Source organism: Gouania willdenowi, chromosome 4 (assembly GCF_900634775.1).
Source record: "Gouania willdenowi chromosome 4, fGouWil2.1, whole genome shotgun sequence".
In the NCBI taxonomy this organism is placed as follows: domain Eukaryota; kingdom Metazoa; phylum Chordata; class Actinopteri; order Blenniiformes; family Gobiesocidae; genus Gouania; species Gouania willdenowi.
Genome location: NC_041047.1, coordinates 26,129,656 through 26,155,996, shown reverse-complemented (window position 1 = coordinate 26,155,996; position 26,341 = coordinate 26,129,656). Strand labels below are relative to the sequence as shown.

Here is a 26,341-nt window from a genome sequence, read left to right as displayed (position 1 = left end):
ATATTTGCATTACCTTTAAAAAAAAGTTGATATCTGTCAAAGGCTTCAGTTTTTTTTAGATGCGTGTGTCATTGTGAGGTGCTTCATTAAATTTGAGTTGCTTACAATGGATTTCGACAAAGTCTTCACTCCTGGATATAATGAACACTTTGCGTGCACGTTCTTGCCTTTGACCACAATTAATTTAAAGTAGTGTTTGTATCTCCACCTTAAAAATAACAACTTTTAGGGGCGGTGTGTAGCTCAGTGGGTAGAGCGCCCGCCCCATGTACAGAGGCTATAGCTCCTCACCTGCAGCGGGTCCAGGTTCGATTCCCGGCCTGGGACCCTTTCCTGCGTGTCATTCCCTGCTCTCTCTGACCCCCTTTCCTGTCAAGCAACTGTCATATAAAGGCCACTAGAGCCAAAAAAATCCTTTAAAAAAAAAAAAAAAAAAAAAATAACAACTTTTCATCGGACTGCTCCACGCTCACCATCTCTGCTGCTTCATCAAATCTGTAGTGGTTGTGTGCGTGGCGCGTGTGCTGGCACATGTGTAAAAACACTGGCTCTGATTGGCTACCATGAAACATGACGCCGCCTTAGCCAATCATAATTGTTTTTAACCCACCTCCTCACTACAGCTGCGTATGAAGCCAGGGGTGCTTTCGGATAACAGTTTATTCAATCAATGCATGTAACGCACCGCATTTAACGTTCAGTAACGTTAACGCCGTTGTAACGGCGTATAAAGTAATTAGTTAGACTACCCCATTACTGAAAAAAAAAACGCCGTTACCTAAGCCGTTATTCCAAGCACTGGTTCCGAGTAAGAAATAAAAGCCTTCCTTTTTGTATTAAATCCCTTTTTAAACAAAGAGAAGGAAAATATAATTTAAGAGGGGTTTATATTTTTGAACAAAGTAAATTTAGAACAAATGTTAAAAGAAGATGCATTTCTGTTTATGATGGTAAAAGTTTAGAATGATCGTGAGGATCACTTTAAGTTAATGAGTTCACTGTCAATGTTAAAAAAAATTCTTAAAAAACAAAATGATTTGCACCTATTGAAACAGAAGTTGATAAGCTGATGAATACCGCTGTTACTGATTTGTTTCTATTGTTTTTTTACAATGCTGTTTGGGCATTGGCTCAGATAAGCAGTTGCTGCTTCAGCCCATTCATTTTTTGGTTGTTTAAATGAACGTTTATTCTTTGTGTTGAATTGTATAAGTTGGATGACAGCCAAGAACAAATACATATCAATCATATGTCAAAGAGATGTTCACTTCTGGAAGAAAGCATGACAATTTGCACGCAGAGGATTTTTGAGTGTGAATCAATTTTTTTAATGGGAGCCACGGTGGCAAAACAATGGTTCCCACTCAAAATCAAGAAATCCAAGATGGCCACCATTTGTATTGCCAATTCTGTCATAACTCAGATATCTATATCAAAAGTAAGAGTTTAATCATTGTACATGTTGGCAAGTGCTGCAAAATAAACACATCATCAGATTAATGCTTATGCATGCATGCACCAGAATCACAATGGATATAATCTTCCTGAGAAATAAATGAAAATAGACATATTGATTCATGTTTTGATGGGGATTTAAATCATATTGCTCACTCTTTAAAAGGCATCTTTGTCATACACAGTTGTGGCTGCAAAAACCATGTGTGAAGTGTTATGGTGGCCATCTTATATCTGGCTCTGGATGCAGTTTTCAGTATTTTAAGCTATTTCATGACAATCCTTGTCCAAAAAACTTACATTTAGCCACAAAGATCATGTTTCTACGCCTAACAGAACCGAAGTTATGTTGAGATTGAAATACACAAAACGGATGTTGGCCATCTTGGATCTTGCTATGAGCACAATTAATGGTATTTTAAGATATATTATTGAATTCTTTGACCCTGGAAACTTATGAATCGCCACTGAGAAAATGCTTTTATGTAAAATAGAGCCAAAGTTATGACAAAATATCCAAATTGGCAATATAGATGGTGGCCAACTTTCTTTCTTGATTTTGAGGGGGAACCATTGGTTTGCCAGCATGGATCCCATTAAAAATGGATTCAGCATACTCAAAAAACCCCGTGTACAAATGTCCATGATTTATTCCAGAAGTGAACATCTTAGCCTCATATTGCTACATATCTACCGGGCTACAGGTGGTGATGATTAAAGCTCCTTTGAAAAATGTCTATTTGACTTTTGCAGTTCACACGACACATCTGTATTAAGGAGCAACTGTTTGCAAAAATGTTTTAATCTTCTGGTCATTAAACATGCAGAATAATGTCATCAAAACCAAACGAAAAGGGACATTTGTTATAATTGGTGAAACCAATTGTTTGGCTTTTGCAAAATATAAGAAATACAAAAGAGACAAAGAGGTGAGCAAAAATGATTTGTATTTAGTCATTTTGAAAGTAATCATTCAAAACAAAGCAGCTCTCAGTCACTTTCAGTGAAGGTCAGATTACAGTAATAGTCATCATTTATCTTTGTACTTGGTGTCTTTTTCCTCACTGTTAGGCAAACCCGTCTGCCCTGGAAAGGGGGAGATTTTCAGGAAAAAATAGGGATTGCTGCGAACGCGCATGGCCACCAGAATGGGAGTGGCTGCGTAGAGCACATTAGCTGCCAACACCGACCAGAAGACATCATTGGGGATACGAAATGGAGCTTTGGTACCAGAGTGGAGGGACCCTCCGATGTGGGCCCACTGACACTAAACAGAGACACAGAATACAATAAGGATCCTCAGTGTGCTTTTACATTTCCTTAATCCCCCCCCACACACACACACAATCACACACGTTCTTCTTTATATTAATAGACTTATATACTCTGTAGACCAGGATTTTCTTATCAGGCTTCTGCAGAGCTTGATAATGAGTTAACCATTTAAATCAGGTATGTTGGAAGAGGGAAACGTCTAAAACATGCTGGATAGGGGCCCTTGAGGACCAGGGTTGGGCACCCCTGCTGTAGAGGTTCTAAAACGGGCTACAAAAATAAGATTTTTCCACATACCCCTAACATGATGATAAAATATCAGGCATAGAACAATTTTAATCGTACAGTGTGTGGTTTGCTCCAATAATCTCAGCACACCAAACACAGTCCTGTCCAACCACCTCTAAGCATACGCAGTGTTTGTGGGGGACGGTAGAGGGAGCATTTCATGTCACAGATGTTAGTTCTACCTCAGGTGTGTAGTATAAGTTTTCAGTGAAATGGTCCCATACTTGAGAAGCTTTAGGTTGGTTCTTTTTCTGTCGCGCAATTCTTTTTCACAATGTAAATGGTGAAGCGACACTGCACGCAGCATTTCATGTATGTTACTGGAGCAAAAATGAAGCAGAAAGCGGCCGACGGCCTGATTTCATCATGAATTTACAACATTAAACAACGCGTCAATGCAAATATATTTTTGGAGTCAACATTATCAATTATGTTACTAATCATTTTTGCATTATTGCATATGTTACACACATTGTGGTTGTCACAAATCTCGAGACTATATAGTATATTTAAGTCTATTTTTTCTTTTGCACCCCCCCCCCCGGCAAGAATCTCAAATTCTGCCTATGCCTCTAAGCCAGAAATCTTACTTGTTCAAACGAGATATACAGTAAACACATGGTGCGTTTCAAGCAACTTGAAACTCGGGATTTTCCAACCTGATGCTTGAAAAAGTGACTTGGAACACCACCTGAAGTTGAATCTTTTTCTTAGTAAAGTCGGGAAAAAGTCGAATCTTATAGTGGTCAGCCATGTTTGAGTCACTTCGACATGCTGCTGCTGAATTGAACTCCGAAATTGGGATTTTCAACTCGAAAAATGCTGAATTCCAAGTTTCCTTGAGTGCAGCATTCTGTGTCAGTTCACTGCTTGAATGGCTATACATTCTGTTCCAAGAGTCAGGAGTCGTCAGGTTTCCCCACACAGTTGTTGGCCCCAACTCATTTCAGAGCCGATTATCGGGACAGATTTACTCTAAACACACCTCAGACCACAGCATAACCTTATAGGATAATATCATAAGATATAAAATAATCTGGAGTTTGCCATCCTTGGCAGGGAAGAGGGAAAATTTAGACAAAAATGCCTCAATTGTATTTATGTGTGTAGCCTGGTTAAACTCCTGTGCATTTATTTTAAAAGAGATTTTTTTTTGCTGCTTCTATAAGTGTCATCTAGTCACCTAATGAAGACATTTGTTTCTCTCTATGAATTACAATTTAGTGAATAACAGGTTTTGGGTTCCTGGGCATAATTTTTTCAAAATGAAGATTATTTTATTCATTGTGATTGTGTTTGTTTTAATAACTCTAAAAGCCCTCATAGGACTGATTGTTGGTTTCCACTGTGTTGAGCCTCTTATGGGTAAAGTACTAGTAGAGGTCTCTAGAAGAAGAGCAACCTTCTATTGAAAAGACAGTTTCAATAACTTCCTCTCTACCAAGGGTATGCTACAAGAATTTGATCGTTTCTAAAGGAGAAAACCCCTCAGTCAGACCAACAGAGAAACCTTCAACAACTTTTATTAAAGTAAATGCCTTCCTTTTAATAATAATAATAATAATAATAATAATAAATTCAAATGAGCTCATAAATGCAGCCCGGTCATTTCTTTTAAATGAAAGCTCACTGCAGGGAGGTAAGTACACTGTTACGACTCGCATCGCCACTTACTAAAGCTGATGAAACCTGAAATCAATCATGCACAGTAATTGTTGCATTGACTCATTTAAATCTATAGACCTTCACTGAAGCTTGACTAATGTATTCTGGGGAAGATTCTCTCATTGACTGTTTGTCTCTGTGATGTTACCTGGATCATGGCTCCGCAGAAAAACACAGTCCAGTCTGACATCCAGGTGCAGCCTGGTCTGAGTAGGCCGTAAACAAAAGCACCAAGCAGCGGTAATCCATAGAAGTACAAGTGCAGCATCTAGAAAGATAGAAACATGAGTGGGACACTGACAGGATGAGGACACATTGGAAAGTCCTCACTTCAAAATGAAAAACCTGCAAAAACTGTTGTTTTCTAATTTTCTAATTGAAACTTTTTTTATTGAAAATTGTTACTTTTACGATATTTGTTTTTTGTTTCCCCAATTTGAAATTGAAACTTTTTCAATTTAAAATTGAAATTTTTTCTAAACTTTTTCAATTCAAAATTTCAATTTTTCCAATTTAAAATTGTTACTTTTTTAATTTAAAACTGATAATTTTTTTATGTAAAATTGAAACTTTTTTGGAACTTTTCCATTTTCAAATTGAAACTTTTCCACCTTAAAAGTGAAAGTTTTTCCAAATTTTTTTCAATTAAAAATTGTTACTTTTTCATTTTAAAACTGAAACTTTTTTTACTTGAAATCGAAACTTTTTGGAATCTTTTCGGATCTAAAATTGAAAGTTTTTCAACTTAAAGTTGAAAGTTTTTTTTAATTTTTTCACTTTAAAATTGTTTCTTTTTCGTTTTAAAATTGATACTTTTTTACTCAAAATTTAAACTTTTTCGATTTAAAATTTAAACTTTTTTACTCAAAATTTAAAATTTTCTGATTTAAAATTGAAATTTTTTTTATTTAAAATGAATCATGCTAAAAATCTTGTACTTTGGCAAACTAACTTAACACATACAGCACTTTTTTACACACATGCCATTAGTAAAAGAGCTACAAGGCCCTGATCATTCGTAGGCTGTTTTTCAGCTTTACTTTCGCTAAAAGACGAAGTTGAGTCTTCTGCACAAATTACAATTTCCACACAAGAGTGATTACACAGGCTGTTGTGACCTTAACTTTAGAATATTTGGTGCATGAATGAAAGCCAGTTTCTCACACAACAGCAGCCTCAAATTACACCAGTAAACAGCTTCTCTCATTCCTGAGTTCAGCTCTGGGCAAAAAAAAAACAAAACAATTATACTTGCCCTCTAGTGTCCTGTTTGAAGGTCAATTCTGGTTGGCTGCAGTAATCCAGCACATTGAATTCATCATTAACAAGTCAGTGAGAAACTTCACAATAAAGTGCATTTATTTAGAGTTTTTTGCATGTGAGCAAAAGACTCCATGATCAAATATTCGGTTACACTGATTCTCTCCAAACCAAGAAATCCATTCCCATGCTGTGCACACTCCCTCCTCTGACCCACGATTAAGGATTAGCTTATCAAGTTCTCAGCATGGTTCTTTTTGTCTGATCAATGACACACAAATCCGTCTAAAATGTAACCCCGACATGGTCTCTGGGTAACCTATTGACACATTTGTGTCCTACCAAACATAAGACAACAAAATCCACAGCTGCACATCACAAAGGAAGAACAATAACGACACGCGTCTGTTATTCTGTTATCAATGTTTAGCTAATGAAAGTGAGAAAGATGAACTTATTGTTTGTGTTATGATGAAAAATAGCTGCGTAATGGTTTGTGGGCTTTAACAGAGAGAGAGATCAAACTAAAAGTGATACTGGTGAAAGCAGGACTCATTGTGTGGACACCAGGGTCCGGCTCAACTATAATTATAGTCGCCTACTTGATAATTAATTACAATTATAGCTTAATTGTGATTGTAATTGTAATTTTAAAAATCTGTTGCTGTCGTAATTGTATAATTAAATTGTGATTCAGTTTAGATAAGTGACTTTGTAATTGTAATTGACATGAAACACAAAACTGGGGAACCAAGTTACAGTTCTATGTACAGTTCTACACATATGTAGTTAACAATTATTAAAACATGTTTCATATCAAGCGTTCCCTCATTTTACCATTTGAAAAATTTAAATCGAGGGGTATACAGTACTGACACACACCAAAAATATTAAAAACTATATTTTCAATAATTAGGAAGCATCACAAGGTAACCAATAGATAGGAAAGAAATTAGACGATAGATATTTGTTTTTAGTGTATTTTACAGCTGATTTAGGACCTGTTATCATAAGAGATGCTAACAGAAAGCTAACACAAGACTAGGTCAAAGAGTTAACTTTTATTAAGTTATTAATTTTAGGCTCAGTAAATGTAAATAATTGTAATTTAACTGGTAATTGAGAACGTAATTGTCTTTCTGAGGATAAAAAATATTGTAATTTAAAAAAAAATTGTTGTAACTGTAATCATAATTGAATTGTAATTGAACATGGCTAATTGAAAACATGATTTTAACTTGAAAAAAAAAGTAATTGACCTTCCTGGTGGACACTTTATGAGGCTGGGGAAGCTTTCAGGGGCCTCAGCAGCCACAGAACCAGTATGAACAATGAATGGAGCATAACGGACCCACCATGACTCTGGGGTAGCCCACAGGATCCTTCAGGTAGGGCTCAAAGTGCTTCACATAAAGAGAACAGGCTTCAAGTGGAGCATCCAGAGCCACCTACGAAGAAACATATTCATCTGTCAGACACATGCCTTATATTCTGCTGTCTCACTAATAACAGAATCATTCAAACAGGCAAGACTTTGAATAAAGTAACTAAAGTTGCAACACATGGTAATTTACAACTTGAATAACATTTTTATTCGGGTTATGCAAAAGCTGCCATCAGCAGTCTGTCAGTTGTTTTTATGAGAATACTAAATTATCAGCTTTATATCAAAACAAAGCTTTGATACATATAAAGTTGAACCTAATTCATAGCTCTGTTAAACCTAAGCAGTCAAATGAGATCATCAGACAGTTCATAATCAAATGCATAACAACATAGAAAAACACATTCATTAGTTCTTATATTAATTTCATTCATATGCAATGAATAAGGTGTTGAATTAAATTCAAATTGGATTTATTTAATTTTAATTATTTATTTATGTATTTATTTGACAGGGACTATGCAGACAGACATAGTTTCAGCAAAAACATGCAACTGATGCGATGCATGCAGAGTGTATAGCTAATGCTAATTCTCAACTCCTGTCCCTGATTGATGGGTTGCAATACAAATCAATAACACAAACAATTTCTTAGATAATTTGTACAGTAAAAATCAGTGTTGAACTATTCAAACTGCAGTCTACAGGGATGTAAAATAAGTCAATACCTTAAACCAGGGGTGTTAAACTTATTTTAGTTCAGGGGCCAAATACAGACAGTTTGTGCCACAGATTTTTGGATGTTGGATGGGAAAAAGAGCAAATTCAACATTAATGTTCCTCTGTTTGCACTTCCACATATGAATAATATATTAATGATAAAGTGTGTGGGTATATTTGTCCCTGCGGTATCTTCACTTCCCTGATTTTGGGTATTTCGTGGAATAATTTGAGAAAATTTACCAAATTTTGGAAAAATTGAGAATTTTTTCAACAATTTGAGATTAAAAAGGACTGCCATCGTGTAATGTCATAACTGGATAACTGAGCTCTGCAAATATTGTGGATTTTAATTGTTTTTTTTTATATTTGGAGGGGTTGAGATATATACAACTCAAAATGTTTCATGTTTTTTCTATCATTTCTACTTTTCTCAAGCGGTCCAAATTTGATGTTCTAAAGCACGTGTCAAATTCAAGGACCGGGGGCCAAATCTGGCCCTTTAGAACAGTGTTTCCCAACCTTTTCTGTCTCATGTACCCCCCAATCCCTCTCTTCAGATTAGGAGAAGCCCTTTGTCACTCCATCTTAGTAACCTTTCTTGTTTTATTTACATGTTGTTAACATGTTGGCCTCTGAAATTTCCTACAGCTTAAAAATGTCAACCTGTACATTTAATGCACACTAAATATCAATTTTGTGCATTACAGTTATTGAATATCAGAGAGTATATTTAGCTCAGTTGTTTAGTAATGTGCATAACATGTTTGCAACAATTTAGTAGGATATTAAGGCCACAATATTGTTTATTCCAATAATGATGTTCATTGTCAATGGGTGGAAAGGATGTTGGATGAGCATGTACAGTGTTTGAAATAGGCTTGAAAATGACTCAGCATGTTGGAAATAGATTCATTAATGTTTGCAAGTATCCCCTGCAATGTGTTCAAGTACCCCTATGGTTACACGTACCCCTGGTTGGGAACCACTGCTTTAGAGCATCCAATTCAGCCCGCATGAGAACATATGACAGAGAAAACATTAAATATTGTGTAAATTGCCAAATAATCCAGTTGTAGATGGACAAAATCAGCAATTTAATGAAACTATGTATTTTTAGGAGCTTGTATGTTTCCTTTGTTTATACCACATGAATGCATTCATTTTTAATGGGAAATTGTGGAAAGAACTCTCAATTTTTCCACAAATCTTGCCATTTCTCACAAACAATGGCACAAAATTCCTATAAATTACACAAAAATTGTTGACAAAAATCAATATTTTTTTAAGTGAATTGAACTGATATTGAAAACTAGGGCACATTTATGTTAAAATATTTCTTTTTTTCCCCTCCACCTAAAACCTGTGGTCCATTTGAGATCAAACTGGTCTATATTTGGACCCTGAACTAAAATGAGTTTGACACTCTTCCTCTAAAGGGCCGGATTTGGCCCCCGAGCCTTGAGTTTGACACATGTGCCTTAAACTGCGTTAGTTTGTTTGTGGTAATGATGAAGTACTTACTAGACCTCTGAGGGTGGTGAAGGCCATGGCAGCTAGAAGGAGAAGCACCAGGATCAGATCCATTGGACGCCAAATCAGCTTCATGCTCTGAGCATGTTGGGCCTGTGGTAGACCAGGGCTTGATTAATACATACAGTATATATGCTACAGTATATAATTCTGTGATATATGTGAGAATAAAGAGAACTTTCTATCTCTGTTACTTTTCTGCACAACTATAATCTAAATCCAACAATTCTTCCTTCTTTACATCATTTTTCATGCTTCTTACTTTACAGGATGTTCTCCCACAATAGCAATTGGACTTTGATGGTGTTAATTGCACAATTTAAAAAAAAAAACATGCTTTAATTCTCTATACCTGTTTATTCTGTCAAGCCTATTCCCACCTTACTCAAAGAAGAACAAGGGGTACACCCTTCATAATATCAATCCCTCTCAGGGGGAACGAGACGGACACAAACTATCACTTATTCTCTCCTGCAGCCAATAGAAAATGTTTAACTTCACAGAAACCAGAGCCCCGGAGGGAAAACACGTCAAATTACTATAGCACGGTTTGAGGCTCCAAATTATTATTATTTTTTTTTATTATTATAGAATGGAATATCTTTTTATTTGTCATTCAAAGCATACATTATGCAATGTGCATTATAAAAGAATCACACAAAAAAATAATCAATATATACAGAGATGGGTTTATTCTGAGTAAATCCTCCAGTAAATCCCCTGGTAGAACTATAAAAAATAATAACAGTCCTACTTGCACTTTTGCTCATATTTGACTTTTCTTTACAGTCAATAAATGTGAGTTGTAACCTCACTATAATTATTATTATTATTATTATTATTATTATTATTATTATTATTATTATTGCCAGAATAGAAAAGAACAGAATAGTTTTTTTATTTGTCATCCAAAACATACAATTACACAATTCTAATTCTGTGGTAAAAGTTTCCTCCCCTAATATGACCATTAATACAGAGTTTGATCGCTGGAAGTGATTGAAATACATAATGTAGCTATCAGACAAATAGACTGAAACGCTTCCCACTCGAGCCTTACATTGTATCCACCGGTGAGTGGTCTGTCCTTGGGTCTAGTGAACAGAGTGATGGCTCCCACCACAGGCATCAACAAAAACAGGAAGTTGATCCAGAAGGCTGGCCGAATCTCCTTCCCATACTTACCTGTCAACAAGTGAGACACTTTAATCAGCAGGATTGCAGGCATTCTCAGACATCATCATAAACACTGTGAGCAGCCCATTGCCCATGGGTTGGCTTTTCCTTTTCATATTTACAATAGTTGCAGTTTGAAATGCCACCAACAGATGCTTTGAGTTTGTTTTCTTCATTGTTCTGTGAGTTGCGATGGTAACTGAAGCAGAGGGTGTGTATGTGTGTGTTTTGTTGGCATGTTTAACTGGGAATGTGATGGTACACAGCAGGGTAGATGTTCACCTGATTATTATGGGACTGCTGGAGGAGAATTAGAAAGATGAGACTCACCTGCCACAATACCGGTGATAAATACGCTCATGTTGGCGCACAGAGAGCCAGCCCAGAACAAGCCCAGGGTACGGTAGGCCTTTCTGTGGGTTAAACAATGATGGATGAAAAGGTAGCAAAGATAAGAACAAATCCCTCTAGGTTTGTTTGAAAATGTGATTTAAAAAGTAATTTTTTTCATGAGCTTGCAAAACAAATCTCTGAACTATTTTTCCGGTGATGGAAGACAACTATTGTTTAAACCAGGGGTTCTCAACCTTGGGGTTGCAAGACACTGGGAGGGGGTCACCAGATGCCTTCAAGAAACTTAAGAATATTTTTTGAACAATTTTAGCTAATATTTGCTTATTTTTACCTTTTTCTACACCAAACTTGCCATATTTTAACCTATTTTTGTCACTTTTTCTTTTACTCCCATTTCTGACACTTTTCCGTCAATTTTCAATGCCTTTTCTGCACATTTTTTTCACTTTCAAGACATTTTAGACACTTATAAACCCTTTCCACCACTTTTCCCACCCCATGTTACAAATATGTTGACCCATTATTGTCAATTTTAACCTCTTTTCACTTTTTTTTTGCCAATTTAACCACATTCATTTGTCATGTCATTTTTTGCCAGTTTAAACTAATTGTTCCAATTAATCATTCCAACATTGATACTTTGAACCCTTTTCACCACTTTTTCTCCCTGTTTTTGCACACTCTAATTTGCAACTTTGAAATGGGATTTTTTTTTTTTAAATCCCATTTCACCACTTTGAACCCAATTTATTTTGGATTAAAACAATCATTTACATCTTTAATATGACTAGATACTATGGTGCAAGTAATAATGAACTTCCTGGATAACAGTGAATATTATTCAGATAAATAAATAAATGTGGTTATCACAGATTCATAGGACAATGAACCACCATTTTACTGACTTTATGAATGGACCCTCCTTTATCCCCCCCCCCCCTTATAGATGGCCCTGTCTCCACATGACTGTTCTTCAATGTTCATGTCTGTGTTGAACTACCTTCAGATACAGTGGGGGTCCCCGGCTTCTGGAACCTTTACTTTTGGGGGTCACGGGCTGAAACGGTTGAGAACCACTGGTTTCAACTAAGCTGTAATTTCCTCTCCTTTTAAAGACCTAAAGCAAAGCAGACGCCCCAGTAAACTCTTACCTTCACTGACTGCTTTTCATTCTTACTAATTTACTTAAGAGGATCTCTCTTGGACAAATGGGTCTATTCAGACTCTAATGTGGATTTTATGCTGAAACTGTGTGTATCTAAGAGACAAGACTTCAACTGCTCAACATCTATTCCAAAACAACCCAAAGCGGATTCATTACCAGCTCTGAAGCCAATTTTAGACAGAACAAAACATTAACCCTCAATCTGCCTCAATCTATCAAACTCTGTATAGCAGAACAAACACTGAATAATTCTGGTAAAGTATTGTCATGTAACCACTCATATCTGATCAAATTATTTCAATATAATTAAAGTAAGTCTCTGATTTTTTTGTTTAGTTTTCAGTTTTAATTGATTTCACCTTCGTAATGAGAACACGCAAACTCCCTACAGAAAACCAAAGTTACCACATTCTCAATGTCAGGCAGCACATATAGGTCCACAGTTTGAATTAGGACATTGTGCTCGAGCCTTGGTTCCCAAAGTGGGGTACAGATACCCCAGGGGTATGCAAATTGTCATGGGGTTGCGTGAATGAAAATTTTAAACAATGACAATTTTGGAAACTAGAATATAAAAAGAGCAGTTAATGTTAATGCCAGGTTAATGCTATTGCTAGGGCTAATGCTATTGCTCGGTTAATGTTTGGTTATTGACATTGCTCAGCTCATGCTAGGTTCATGCTAATGCTATTGTTTGACTAATGCTAGGTCAATGGTAAAGCTAGGCTAATGCAAGGCTAATTCTATTGTTATGTTAATGTTAATGCTTGGTTAATGCTAATGATAGTGCTAGGCTAATGATAATGCTATGTTAAAGCTAATACTAGATCAATATTAATGTTAGTCTAATGTTAATGCTAGGCCAATGCGAGGCTAATTCTATTGTTATGTTAATGTTAATGCTATTGTTAATGCTAGGTTAATGCTAATGATATTGCTAGGCTAATGATAATGCTATGTTAAAGCTAATACTAGATCAATATTAATGTTAGGCTAATGTTAATGCTAGGCTAATGCCATTGCTGTGCTAATGTTAATGCTGATGCTAGGATAATGCTAATACTAGATAATGATAATGATAATGATAATGCCAATGCTAAGCTAATGCAGTGCGACGCGGGCCAGCACCTGCATCCTGACTTGCATTTTCTTCGGGAAATGTAGATATTTTAGTTATTATTATTTTTTTTTTATCAAATATTTTTTTATTGGCTTTTACATTGGGAAGGTACAACGCAACAATATACCAGATGTGCATCAGTGGTAACCCCACAATTGGATCAAACTTGTTACAGTAGAACACAACATAAATCCAGGGAGCATTAAAGGACAAGTCACCCTTCCCTAACGAGACAAATCATTCAATCACGGCCATTCACACCACAAACAACAAGGTGGACAAGACAATCACAAGTCAGGGGTTAAATAATTACAGTTATAAAAAAAAAAAAAAAAAAATTTTTTTCACAACAACAAAATTAAAACAAGGAGTAAAAAGAAAATCAAATGAATAAATAAATAGGACAATCAGCAACTCAGTTCATTGTGTTTCAGCTTCAATGTGCAAAGTATCTATATGTCGTAAAACAGGTCGCCAGATTTTATAAAAGACCTGTAAGGAACCATTCAGGGAGAATCTGATTTTCTCAAGTCCCACACATCGCAAAATCTCCTGAATCCATCTATTATGTGTAGGTGGGGATGCATGCGTCCATTTGAGGAGGATGAGCCTCCTCGCAAGCAAGGTAGTGAAAGCAATAATATGTTGTGAGGTTTTAGGCCAATCAAGTGATGGGGGCAATCCAAAAAGAGCGACGAGAGGGTCAGGGTTTACTGTGCGGCTAAGGATCATTCCCAACGTGTCGAAAACGGCACGCCAAAATTCTAAAAGTTTGGGGCACGACCAAAACATGTGCATGTGATCAGCTGGTCCGAGTTTACATCTGTTACAGGAGTCCGCTCTATCTGGATAAATCCTAGCTAACCTTGCATTGGTGAAGTGGCTCCTGTGCAGGATCTTGCACTGTAGGAGTTTGTGCCTAGCGCATATTGAGGATGTGTGAACGAGATTAAGGATACGGCTCCATTGTTCATCAGATATAGTTATCTGGAGATCTCGATCCCAGACAGCTCTCAGGGAATCCAGGGAGGTCGGGTTCATTCTAAAAATTGAATCATATAAGATTGAAGTTAGGGACTTCTGCGTTATTTTTAGACGAAGAAGGGAATCCATCAAGGTCTCAAGGGGGCAATTGGGAAAGTGAGGGAACCGGTTTTGCAAAAAATGCCGGATCTGGAAAAAACGAAATAAATGAGACTGAGGGAGAGTGAATTTTCTTGACAAGTCTGCGAATGAAGGGAAAACACCATCAATATAGAGGTCTTCAAGGGTCTGTAGACCCTTGTTTGACCAAGATTCAAATGCAAGGTCGGAGCAGGATGGGAGGAATAAAGGGTTTCGGAAGACTGGGGCTAATTTCGATAAGGAATGTAGACCAAATTGTTTCCTAAATTGACTCCAAATTTTTAAGGTCTCAGAAACAACAGTGTTCTGTGCTACACGTTTGGTTGGTAGGGGTAACTGTGAGCAAACGATTGACCATAATGCGTTAGGTGAGGAGGCTAGTTCCATGACGGCCCATAGAGGACGCTCCTTGGGAGCAACCTTAACGTTCCAGAAAAGGACTTTATTGACATTGCTAGCCCAGTAGTAACGACGAAGGTCCGGTAAGGCCAAACCTCCAAGGGATTTGGGAAGTTGGAGAGTCGACCTCTTTATGCGAGCTCGTTTGTTACACCATAAAAATGAATTAATCAACTGATCAAGGGTGGAAAAAAAAGATTTGCGGACGAATACCGGGACATGGTCAAAAATATAAAGAAAACGGGGAAGAACTGTCATCTTGATTAGATTGACACGTCCCACAAGAGACAAGGGGATAGTAGACCACCTAGCGAGGTCCGATTTACAGCGTTCGAGTAGTGGTATGAAATTTTTAGCAAATAATTCGGAGAGTGATTTCGTCACAATAATGCCAAGGTATTTTAATCCTTGGGTCGCCTTTCTAAATGAAAAAAGGGAGGATGGGAGGTTCTCTGCAGAGGAGTTAATTGGAAGGTACTCACTTTTGTGCAGGTTAATTTTATAGCCAGACAACCCTCTGAATTGTTCTAAAATATCTAAGATAGCAGGGATGGATGAGGCTGGGTTGGCGACATAAAGCAGAAGGTCATCTGCATATAGGGATAGTTTGTGAGAGATACCAAATCTAGAAATCCCTTCAAATTTCCTTTCGTTACGAAGCCATAGGGCTAAGGGTTCAACTGCAAGAGCGAACAGGGACGGAGAAAGAGGACATCCCTGCCGGGTGCCACGGAATAAGGAAAATGATTTTGATTTTATTCCATTAATATTAATACTAGCCACGGAGGAGGTGTAAAGAAGCTTAATCCATGATATGAAGTTAGGGTTGAAACCAAATTTATGTAAAATAGTGAACAGGTAGCCCCATTCCACACGGTCAAATGCTTTCTCTGCGTCTAGTGATAAAATGATTTCGGCTGGATTACAGTCTGATGAGGAGCATATAATGTTTAACAACCTTCTAGTATTATGAAAAGACTGTCTCCCAGAGACGAAGCCTGTCTGATCTGGGTTTATTAGAGTTGGAGTGACCTTCTGAAGGCGAGTGGCGAGTACTTTGGATAAAATTTTAAAGTCAACATTGAGGAGTGAAATGGGCCTGTAACTGCCACAATGGAGGGGATCTTTGTCCTTCTTAAGCAGCAAGGTTATTGATGCTTCCGAAAATGTAGAAGGTAGTCTCCCATTTGTGAACGCATCATTAAATACCCTCACCAATATAGGAGCTAGCATGTTGGAAAACGTTTTAAAAAATTCTGTGGAGTATCCGTCCGGTCCAGGAGATTTGGAGCTTTGTAAAGAGCTGATAGCCTCTAGGACCTCGGCAACTGCTATGGGGGCTCCCAGATTATTAAATACATCATTGTCTACTTGAGGGTATGGTAAACAGTCCAGAGAATTATGCTTTGACCAAATACAAGAGGAGATCTCAGATGAGTAAAGTGTCGAGTAGTAACAAGAAAAGGTATTACATATTTCCATGGGATCCATTGTGATTGACCCATTCGGAGACATTATTTTGGGTATATGTCTAGAGGCACTGGCGGCTCGGGCTTGGTATGCCAAAAGTTTGCCAGGTTTGTCACCTTGTTCAAAGAAGCTTTGCTTTGTTTGTAAAAGCTGAATCTCCACTTTACTGGTTGACAATAAATCGTGTTGGGATTGTAACTGCAACCTTTCCTTATACAATGCGGCTGAAGGGTTAGTGGCATATTCAGCATCTAAAATATGTATTCTATCTGATAATTCTTTTAATTTAGAGAGTTCTGTTTTTTTAAAATGGGATACAAATGAAATTATCTGCCCACGTAGATAAGCCTTGAAGGAATCCCACAGTATATCACTGCTGATATCAGGCGTGTCATTAATTTCAAAGAAGAAATTTATTTCTTTAGTAAGAAAATCTTTGAATTTAGCTTCCGAAAGCAACTGTGAATTAAATTTCCAGAATTTGTGAGTCTGTCTGCAGGGGGAAAAAGAAATGTCAACTGATGTAGGGGCATGATCGGAAATTACTATACTGTGATATTCACAGGCAACAGTATTGTGCAAAAGCTTATTATCCACCAGGAAAAAATCAATTCGCGAGTAGGTACGGTGAACGTGAGAGAAAAAGGAGAACTCCTTATTAGAAGGGAACCTGGTCCTCCAAGGGTCCACCAGTCCCAATTGGTCAGTATGAAATTTCAAGGTGGCAGCCGATTTTGTTAGTGTGGTCTGTTTTGTAGATGATTTATCAAGAGTTGTATCCTGCAACAGATTAAAATCACCCCCAATAATGATGAGATGGTCTGATAGATTAGGCAGAGAGGAAAAAAATTTGGATATAAATTTTTCGTCGTCCCATGTGGGAGCATACACCGAAGCCAGAACCACAGGAGTATTCTGCAATTTGCCCGAGACTATAACAAAGCGTCCATTAGGATCACATATAGTGACAGACGGTTCAAAAGTGATGTCCCTGTGTATAACAATCGCAGCACCCCTCACCCTCTCAGTAAAACCAGAGTGAAACACGTGACCCATCCAAGCTCTTTTCAAACGAGAAATTTCAGAATTGCGAAGGTGAGTTTCCTGTAAGAAGCACAGATCCCCCCTAAGGTGTTGTAGGTGCGATATTACCTTGTTGGCCTTGACAACATTGTTCATTCCCTTGACATTCCATGAAACAAAGCGGATAGTCCTACCAGACATCAAAATGGACCTTCAGAGTTGGCTGAACGAGCTGTAAAAAGAAAAGAAAAAAAAGAAAAAAAAAAAAAAAAAAAAAAAAAAAAAAAAAAAAAAAAGGGGGGGGGGGGGAGGGGGGGCACAATACAAAAAACTGGACTCCCAAAGACATACACACACATTCATTCAAAACAAGTAAGTCCCTTGGGAAAACAAAACTCCTGTATCGTACAAGATACAAAACTCTTCCTCCTATTCCGGTCACTCCGGCTCCAGTCACTCCCGCTCCCATTGCAGCAGGGAACATACAGAGAATGAACCCCTAGAACAAGGTATAGCAACTGCTTAGCAGCGAGTGTGAAATTAAGCCCATCTAAGGCAACAAGGTTTCCACGGTAAGAACTAAATATTATAACATCCAAAATATAATGTAATAAAATAGAAATTAAATAAATATATAAATTGAAGAGGTAATCGTGTCAAAATTAGTATAAAATAGCTGCTTAAAGTGTTCGTAAGATGTAGAACTTGGAATGTGCAGGTAATAACATTATACATGAATGGATTAACAGGTTATCTGCAAAATGAAATATTCAATCAGTATATGTATATTAATTCACCATTGAATCTGTAAAATAGTGTAGATATATATAGAGAGAGATAACATTCCTCCTGAAAATGTATATTTGTGAAAAGCATATACTGGGCAAAGCAGACCTGGAAAAGTACAACACCCAGTAAATTAAATGAACTGAGCTTCAGTACCGATTCCCGCCACCAGGTGGGAAAGCTCAGCAGGTCAACACCGCATTAGTAATGAAAAGAGAAAAGAGGGGAAAAAAAAAAAAACTTCAGTGTGTCCTGTGCAGATCTCACTAAGAATGCTTGGCAGCAAGGTATTCTTCAGCATCCTTCACGGACGGCAGCCGCAGTCTTTCCCCTCCCTCCGTAGTGATCAGAAGCTTGGCCGGGTAGAAAAGTGAAGGTTTCAGCCCCCGCTTATACAGCTGCTGCATGACGTCCCGGTATGCGACCCGCTGCTCCATCACCTCGAGGGTGTAGTCTTCATAAAGTCCGATGGGCTTACCAAGATACTGCATGTCAGATCTTCTTTTCCGGGCCTCTCGAATCACTCTCTCCTTAGTCTGAAAACTGTGAAACCTGATTATCACTGGCCTTGGTCTTTCGCCTTGCTTCGGCTTTGGGGCCAGGGATCGATGCGCACGATCCAAAACAGGGGGGGTTGGCAGAGTATCCTTTCCCATAAGCTCGTGCAGAAGGGAGGCAAAAAAGGTCGTTGGTTGAGGGCCCTCGATTGACTCTGGCAGCCCCACAATGCGGATGTTATTCCGCCGGCTACGTGACTCCAAATCCGCGGCTTTGGCTTTTAGCTTAGCATTGCTAGCAGTTAGCTCTGCACACTTAGTCTCCAACGAGTCCAAACGATCGCTCACCAAGTTCGCATTAGCTTCCAGTGATGAGATGCTCTGCCCGTGAGCGTTCAGGGTAGTTTGCACAATGTCCAGCTTTGACTCTAGTGCAGAGATAGTGGTTCTAAATTCCACGGACAAGGCAGCCCTATGCTCCTCCAGTAGGCCAGTGAGCGCGGCCATTGTAACACTGCCATCCATCGTGCTATCCTTGGGCAGAGAATCCTTCCGAAGCTGCTGTTGTTTTGCTGTCCTGGAAGTCATTTCAGTGTCAAAACATCAATGCTTACGGTGTTTTCCAATTAAAAAGGGGTAATTCTAGAGATATAATGCAATGAGTTCAGGAGCGGGAGAAAACGTGTCTACTCCTCATCCACCATTACCGGAACTCCAGTTATTATTATTTTTATTATATATTATTCCTCAACAGAATAGGTGAAATTCACTGAAGGGCTACATTGTACATGACAATACATTATTATATTTTTAAAGTGAAGAAGTAGGGGGTACATGTCTTCATGTTAGAAGGGGTGTGGGACTGTCAGAAGTTGGGGAACCACTGTGCTAGAGTTATGTGGTTTAATAGTGAGCTTTAAAGATTTTTGTAAATTCAACCAAGAAAAAAAGTTTATTTAAAATCTCAAATTTTATGGAATTATGGAATGTGAATGTGTTACAAGACTAAAAGTATAATTTGTCTCCTTGATAAATGCTGACCTGTCTGTAATCCTGCCGATCATCACCAGGTACATAATGAAGTGTGCGATCCCATCCCAGTAACACATCATGATGGCATAAGGCGTCCCCAGGTAGGGCTCGCCCTAAAACACAAATAGGCTGTGATTGATTATACAGCATACATGTGAACAATTCATCCCTAATGTTGATTCGAGCTGTTATTATCTGGTAATTAAAAGGTTGGTTGTCATAAATCCTACTTTTATCAAAGAATAGTTATTTAATCAGAAACAACACATACCCAAAAACATGTCAAGTGAATATTGTGTAATATTTGAAAGGGTTCAGTGGTAGTCAGAGCTAGCATTTAGCGTTAGTAACCAAACTTCTCTCATATTGCTATCTGCACCAATTAGTGTCATTTGAATGAATAATTATTCCTGTAAAGAAACAGGTTTAGTAAAGTGCTTGTAAATCCATGGTAATCCGAGCTAACGCAAATAAAATTAAGCAATTATTAGGTAATGACTAATGTACTGGGTCAGAGCAACAGTGGCGATTGTTCTCCTCACTTTTAAATTCTTATTTAAATTTCATAATAAGCATTTTAGCAAAGAGCAAAGTCTTGTAATATAAAAAAAAAAAAGAAATTACCGTCTTCCGGTAGAACTCCATAAATCCAGAAATAAAGCCATCATATTCCAAGGCACTTGTAAGGTCAATGATACAAGTGAAACTGAATTCAGCAAACACTGTCAAAGAAATAAAAATGAGAACAAATGAAAACTTTCAGTTATTTGTGAGTCACGTAAAAGTTGGCATTAGATGCAATAAATATTGTTAGAACATTTTACAGTTAACGTCCAGTTAATAAAATCCCCTGAGAACATTTTTTCTCTTTTTATAGTTCCGGGGGTTGTAAAATCCGTTTTCTTCTTCTCGACTGTCTTTGCTGGCAATAATTTCTGGCTCTACGTTTGTCCCTGCTGTTTGTCCCGATAATCCTCTGAAACACCAGATTTATCACTGGCATTTTAAGGTGTGATAGCAAAAGGGATTAAGGCTCTCTGTCATCAACTTTGCCCTCATTTTTATAGCTGTTAGTTACACACAACACTGGCACCCATCACCAGGGGCGCTACTGGGTTTTAAGGAGAGGGGAGGCTTTAGCCCTATTCACATGGGATTAGTTTTACCTAGGGACCGCATGCGATTTGTAATAATTGCAGAGAATGTCTGTGACGTTAATCCCGTGCGAATCGGCCATGTCAGTAATTTGTAAAGTAAAAATTCCCCTGCAAATTACCTACTATATTTTGCTGAATCCGAGGTCCTGTGATAATACTAATCCAATGCGAATAGGCATCTCTGTGATTTGGACAGAAATGGGCGGGATCTGATGCGTGATTATGCGTTGTTTTGTTTTCGGTGTCACGGTCTGAGTTTACCTCATACTGAGATCGATTATGCGCGCATGCAACCCTAACCTTAACCCTAACCCTAACCTAATCCAATAAACTAATAAAACACGTGTCCATTCACTTTGAAAACAAAAATAAACAAAACTGAATTAGTATTTTTTTTAGCAAATTCATTTTCCGGTAGTGCGTATGCGCATATATGCTCATAATCGATCTCAGTATGAGGTAAACACAGACCGTGACACCGGGATGCATGTTTATTTACTTTTCGCGTAGAATGGAGGTTGCATTGGAGTGTTTAGAAATTTTTTTGGGTCCCGGGCCAGCAAAACCTTATCGGCCCGTAACGTACGGCACAAGAAAAGAAGGAGCAATATCAGAAGCAAATGGTGGATCACATCGTGCTTTGCACTGTGCAGTAAGAATCTTTTTCTGTTTGTAGCCTCCTATTTAATAGAGCTGGCTAGCGCGAGCAGTAACACAGCACCAAGCTGTGGTTAAAAGCCTGCAAAGTTGTTTCAACATCAACTCACACTGTTTCACGTTTTCAGATGTCCATACATTTCAGGCTTCAGACATCTCAGGCTTCGGTTATCTCGTGAGAATGCGCCACATAAAAAGCAGACGTTGGAGGGTTATTTATTTATTACATGTGGTCCCTAGGTAAAACTAATCCCTTAGCCCCCAGTACTGCACTAACTTATGTTATGGAGAGTGACATGGTACAGCTTATTTAAAGGGATCGCTATATTATATCACATCAAATGCATTGATCTATAGACTTTATTTATGTTTCCATTTTTTATGGGGGGGGTTAAATAAATAAATAAACACAGCACTCAGAGATCGCAAACCTCCGCCAAGCGCCTAATATTCTCCTTGTCAGATACAGATCCTGGTATCATGCGTTCACACTTTAAAGGAAAAAAAAATCCTATCCCCATTAATAGCAATACAGTAGATCCAAAGATATGGGCACCACACTTTTTAATAAACATTTTTAATAAAATTGCATTTTTAATAAAATTGCATTTTTAATAAAATTGCATCAAAACGCGCAATCCGCATCCAATTCAGATCAAACCTGATGAGGTATTTGTGAAACCAATTCGACATAAGTGAGTCTAATTTCATAAGATCTATCAATTACAAACCAAGATAAGAATTTGAAAAATTTTGCCCATGATGAAAGATAGGGATTTTTTCAAACTGATCCAGAATCAGTATATCAACCCTAATCCCCTCCAATAGCTAATGGAATCTTCCATAGTGTTAGGTCTATCTTTTGACGTAATCCTGCAAACATAAAAACAAACAACTAAATAAACACTGGATAGAATATTACCTCCTTGGTGGAGGTGATCAAATAAACCCCCCCTAAAATAAGTCTTAACAAGCTTAACAAGATGCTGTCATCTACAGCTGTTGTGATAAAAATGAAGTTTTGACTTAAGCCGGCATTGAATCCAAATTGTGTCCTTATTTATTATTCCAAATTTGTCTAAGAAGGAAAGCTAAAACTTTTTGTTCAGGCTGATCTGTAAAGTAGCTTTCCACATATCACAATGAACATGTACATGTATGTATGTGTACATGAGTGCAAGCATATGTGTGTTAGGATCAGCTCTTGAACAATACTTGATGTCAATATTAACCTTTTTGAGCCACACTCTTTGGAAATACATTGCAAATAGGTAAGAATGTGCACTTTAGTTGGAATGATTACCAAAGAATAAGAAGTCTTTAGGTGGGTTTCCACGTGTGATGAGGAAGTAAAACAGAAACACAACCACCAACACAGCAACACCAATCTCCAGGATCACAAAAGGCCTGTGGGAAGAAGAAAGATTGGCAACACAATTAATCTTATAGAATGAACCGGTGCTTTTAATGCTTTTTTTATTATTTGTTTCTAAGTACCAGTAGATGCACTATTATGACTGAGTACTGAGGCGGAATAAATAAGAGACATCATGATGCATGGACAGTCCCAGACTCAGCAGGGACTGGACCCCAGGCCAGAAGGAACCGGAAATGAAGTAACAGCGGCAGCAGCCCGCCCAAGGACAACGGCCGCATCCCCAGCTGCCTGGGGCACCAAGGGGATGCTGCAAGTCGCCCCACCGGCCCCCCGAGCACAGGTCGAGCCCCCCAGATCACCCTTCACCAATGTTACCTGCGTGATGAGCCTTAGTTATTGTCAAAGTCCGGAACCCCCCCAAGGGCCCCAGTCAGACCGTCATACCGGTTTGCAGCGTGTACAGCCCAGAGGCGGTAGAGCCGCAGACCCCAGCTACGTAGGGCACCGCCCAAGCGGGGGCCACCCCACGCCGTACTCTCTGGCATTCAAGGGCGCACCTGACAGCAAAAGCCATGGGGCGACGCTCCCCACCAGCGTGTGACTCACCACTAATGGCACACACCTGGTGTGGTACAGCAGCCCCAAGCCAAGGGCACCCGCACCTACCCATTGGCCTGCAGATAACAAGACAGGCCCACCAGGTGATCGACAACACCCCCAACCACTGGAACACTAAGCGCCAACCCCCAGCAAACAGCATCCTCCCGAGGGGTCACGCAACCCTTCCCCAACTCCAGCACAGATGCCAGGCGCCACAGGCTGCCCCGGGCTCACACACCGTGGGGACCACCCCCAAGACCACCAGGAGATGAAGCCAGCACCAAGCTTCACCCAAAGGGGAGAGGCACCCTCACGCCCCACAAGCCCAACATCGCCCAAAAAGACCCCACTATGAGAGCACCCAACAAGATTAGATTTCACAAAAAATATCACAAATTTAACAAATATTGCTCTAAATTTGGTCAAAAGTAACATTAAAAGATTCACATACATTTTTGAAATTTGTTGCTAAATGTAAAAAAAATTGGTGTTTATTTTAGCATGCGTAACTTTACAATTGGCACCCCATAGCTCACAGGCAAGGTTTCTGGATTAACAGAAAATTCCACATTGTTTATGTATATATTGTTGTTTAAGTTGTGATAGTAGACCACTTTCCTAATCACGAGAAATGTAGAGAAAGTTAGGCAAGGACATGTTTACTGGTAGCTTGGCTTCACACTGAGAAAGATGAATGTGGTGAAGGTATCTGCTCTTAAGCTACAGAAAAGTCCCAATGTGCTCGCTCACAAATGGGAAAACAAAGGCAAGCTATTTCACTAGCAGTCCAATCCAATAGAGCAAAAAGATTTATGCACACAATACAGTTTGTTTACAGTGTGGAAAAAGCAGGAAGCACATTGTATGTCATGTGCAATTTATCAAGCTACACTGTGCAGTGTGTATTGATTATCAGTCTCTGCATTCCCATTAAAAAGATTCACAAAATAGTCGGCTTTCAAATAAGAAATAGTTGTATTGGAGAAGGAGTGTTTAAAGTGTTACTGTTGGCCTTCAGTGGACCATCAACTGCCAAGGCTTTGTCCTTGTATTCACCTCACAAACAGGTCAGCCACACAAAGGAATGGAAACCTCAAAGCAGCTTAAAAAAAAAAAAAAAAAGCAAATATCTTCAACATCAGGTGACTCTTTACAAATCCACTGTCCTTTGCTATAAGTTTTCTTCTTTCTTCTCATGCGTCTCTTAAATCAGAAATAATCCATCTGAGCTCACTTTTACAGCTGTTGTTTATGAAGGAGCAAGTTTTTGGTTTTTTTTTTTTATTATTTTTTTATTTTTTTAACACAAATACAGATATTGTGAGTTTCTTAAGTTTACTGTACAGAGTCCTCTAGTGGTGATAAATTCATACTGCGTTCAATCATGGCATAAAGTGTTCATTGGTGTTTGTCGACTACATTACTTTGAGTGACAATAACTAGACTGATTTTAAAAATACATGTGAATGGAAAATATGTACAAATAAATATTTATATTTTTTGTTAATCATAAACATGAAACTGTAATTTAGTCTGTGTTTTTACAATCGTTAATACCATCCCATATCAGGTTGATCAATGGCAAATTCATCTTTAAAAATGTATATTATGTAGTCAACTAATAATAATAATAAAAATAATAAGATTTAATTTATGATGCACTTTTCATTCCAAGGAATCTCAAAGTGCTACATTTAAAAACACAATAAAACTACACAAGTCGACTAAAATCTTATTGTAGTTGAGTTGACTAAAACTAAAACTAAATCATTATTTTCTGTCAAAATGATCAATGATAAAAGATGCCTGAATCATTATGATCTTCAAATTCACTGGTATTGTTTTTGAGTAATAACCATGGAATCATTTACTTTGAAAACATCTTACAAAATAAAAGGCTTTGGGTGAAATTACTGTAAAAAAAAAAAAAAAATCTTCTGTTTACACCCAAAGCTGTTACAAACACGAACTGATTAAAAGCTTCCAACATTTTCTTTTCTTTAAATTGAATTATATCAGATTATTTTGTACAATTACTAATAATGGTTTGTGATTGTATAAAATTACAACAACAACAAAAAAAAGTGAATGTCATGACTTACTCTTGAAACTCAGGGATGTTGTTCATGGCATAAAGAATGCCGAGAGCAGTAAATGAAAATAAAAAAACTAAAGTTTCCATTTCTTTCAAAGTTGCTCAGCCTCCGACCTGCAGAATCCAGAAAAACCCTGGGGGAAAAAACTGTTGAATAGGAAATGATCAAATGACCTGATTGAGTTCAAAAGTATGTGAATACATGAAGAAATTGAGAGTTTGACAATCAAATTCAATCCAAAAGAAATATTTGCAACCAAAAGAAAAAATGAAGTAATGGAAGTATGTGGAAAAACAGGCAGCAGAGCTCTTACCAAGTGGCCCCTGTCAGTGGATTAATGAAATTACAGCCGTCCCAAGACAGGCATGGGTATTACATGGTGAATAATGATGTGGTAACAAAGGAGCTTTTGGTGGGAACGTTTTGCAATTCGCTTTTGTCAGAGATTTGCTTAAATCGCATTAGAGAATGTGCCTAAATTCTACTTTATTATGAATGCATTGATGCTGTACTGAGTGCTGTTTTATGCTGCAATAAATGCATTGTTGTTGTTTTGTTGTAATGTATGCAGGATGTGCATACACAAGAATAAATAACAATCCTGTCTTTAGTTGTAATCAAGATAGTTTATATTTCCATATTAATATATGATGACGATGACTTTTTGCTTTCTTGTCATGAGTCTATGGCAGACATGCGGCCCCCAAAGTAAACGTACAAAATGAC

General features: G+C 37.9%; 1 protein-coding gene across 1 annotated transcript; it reads right to left on the bottom strand.

The window, feature by feature from the left end:
* Nucleotides 1-2,470: 2,470 nt before the first annotated feature.
* tm6sf2b (transmembrane 6 superfamily member 2b) lies at nt 2,471-25,716 on the bottom strand. Its single transcript, XM_028444810.1, has 10 exons — nt 25,622-25,716; nt 22,845-22,948; nt 20,352-20,449; nt 19,737-19,840; nt 11,087-11,169; nt 10,641-10,765; nt 9,572-9,673; nt 7,299-7,391; nt 4,832-4,951; nt 2,471-2,722 (listed from the first exon to the last, which is right to left on the bottom strand). The coding sequence occupies exons 1-10, from the start codon at nt 25,699-25,701 to the stop codon at nt 2,486-2,488; spliced, it is 1,146 nt and encodes a 381-aa protein (XP_028300611.1). The 5' UTR covers nt 25,702-25,716; the 3' UTR covers nt 2,471-2,485.
* Between the last annotated feature and the right edge of the window lie 625 nt (nt 25,717-26,341).

What these genes read in the sequence shown, in the direction of transcription:
- tm6sf2b (XM_028444810.1), bottom strand. Translation starts at nt 25,701, where the DNA reads ATGGAAACTTTAGTTTTTTTATTTTCATTTACTGCTCTCGGCATTCTT. An exon ending in TCACCACCCTCAGAGGTCTA is followed by an intron (nt 7,392 to 9,571) that starts GTAAGTACTTCA and finishes GTTTCTTCGTAG; the next exon opens with GTGGCTCTGGATGCTCCACT. An exon ending in TGGGCTACCCCAGAGTCATG is followed by an intron (nt 4,952 to 7,298) that starts GTGGGTCCGTTA and finishes CTATCTTTCTAG; the next exon opens with ATGCTGCACTTGTACTTCTA.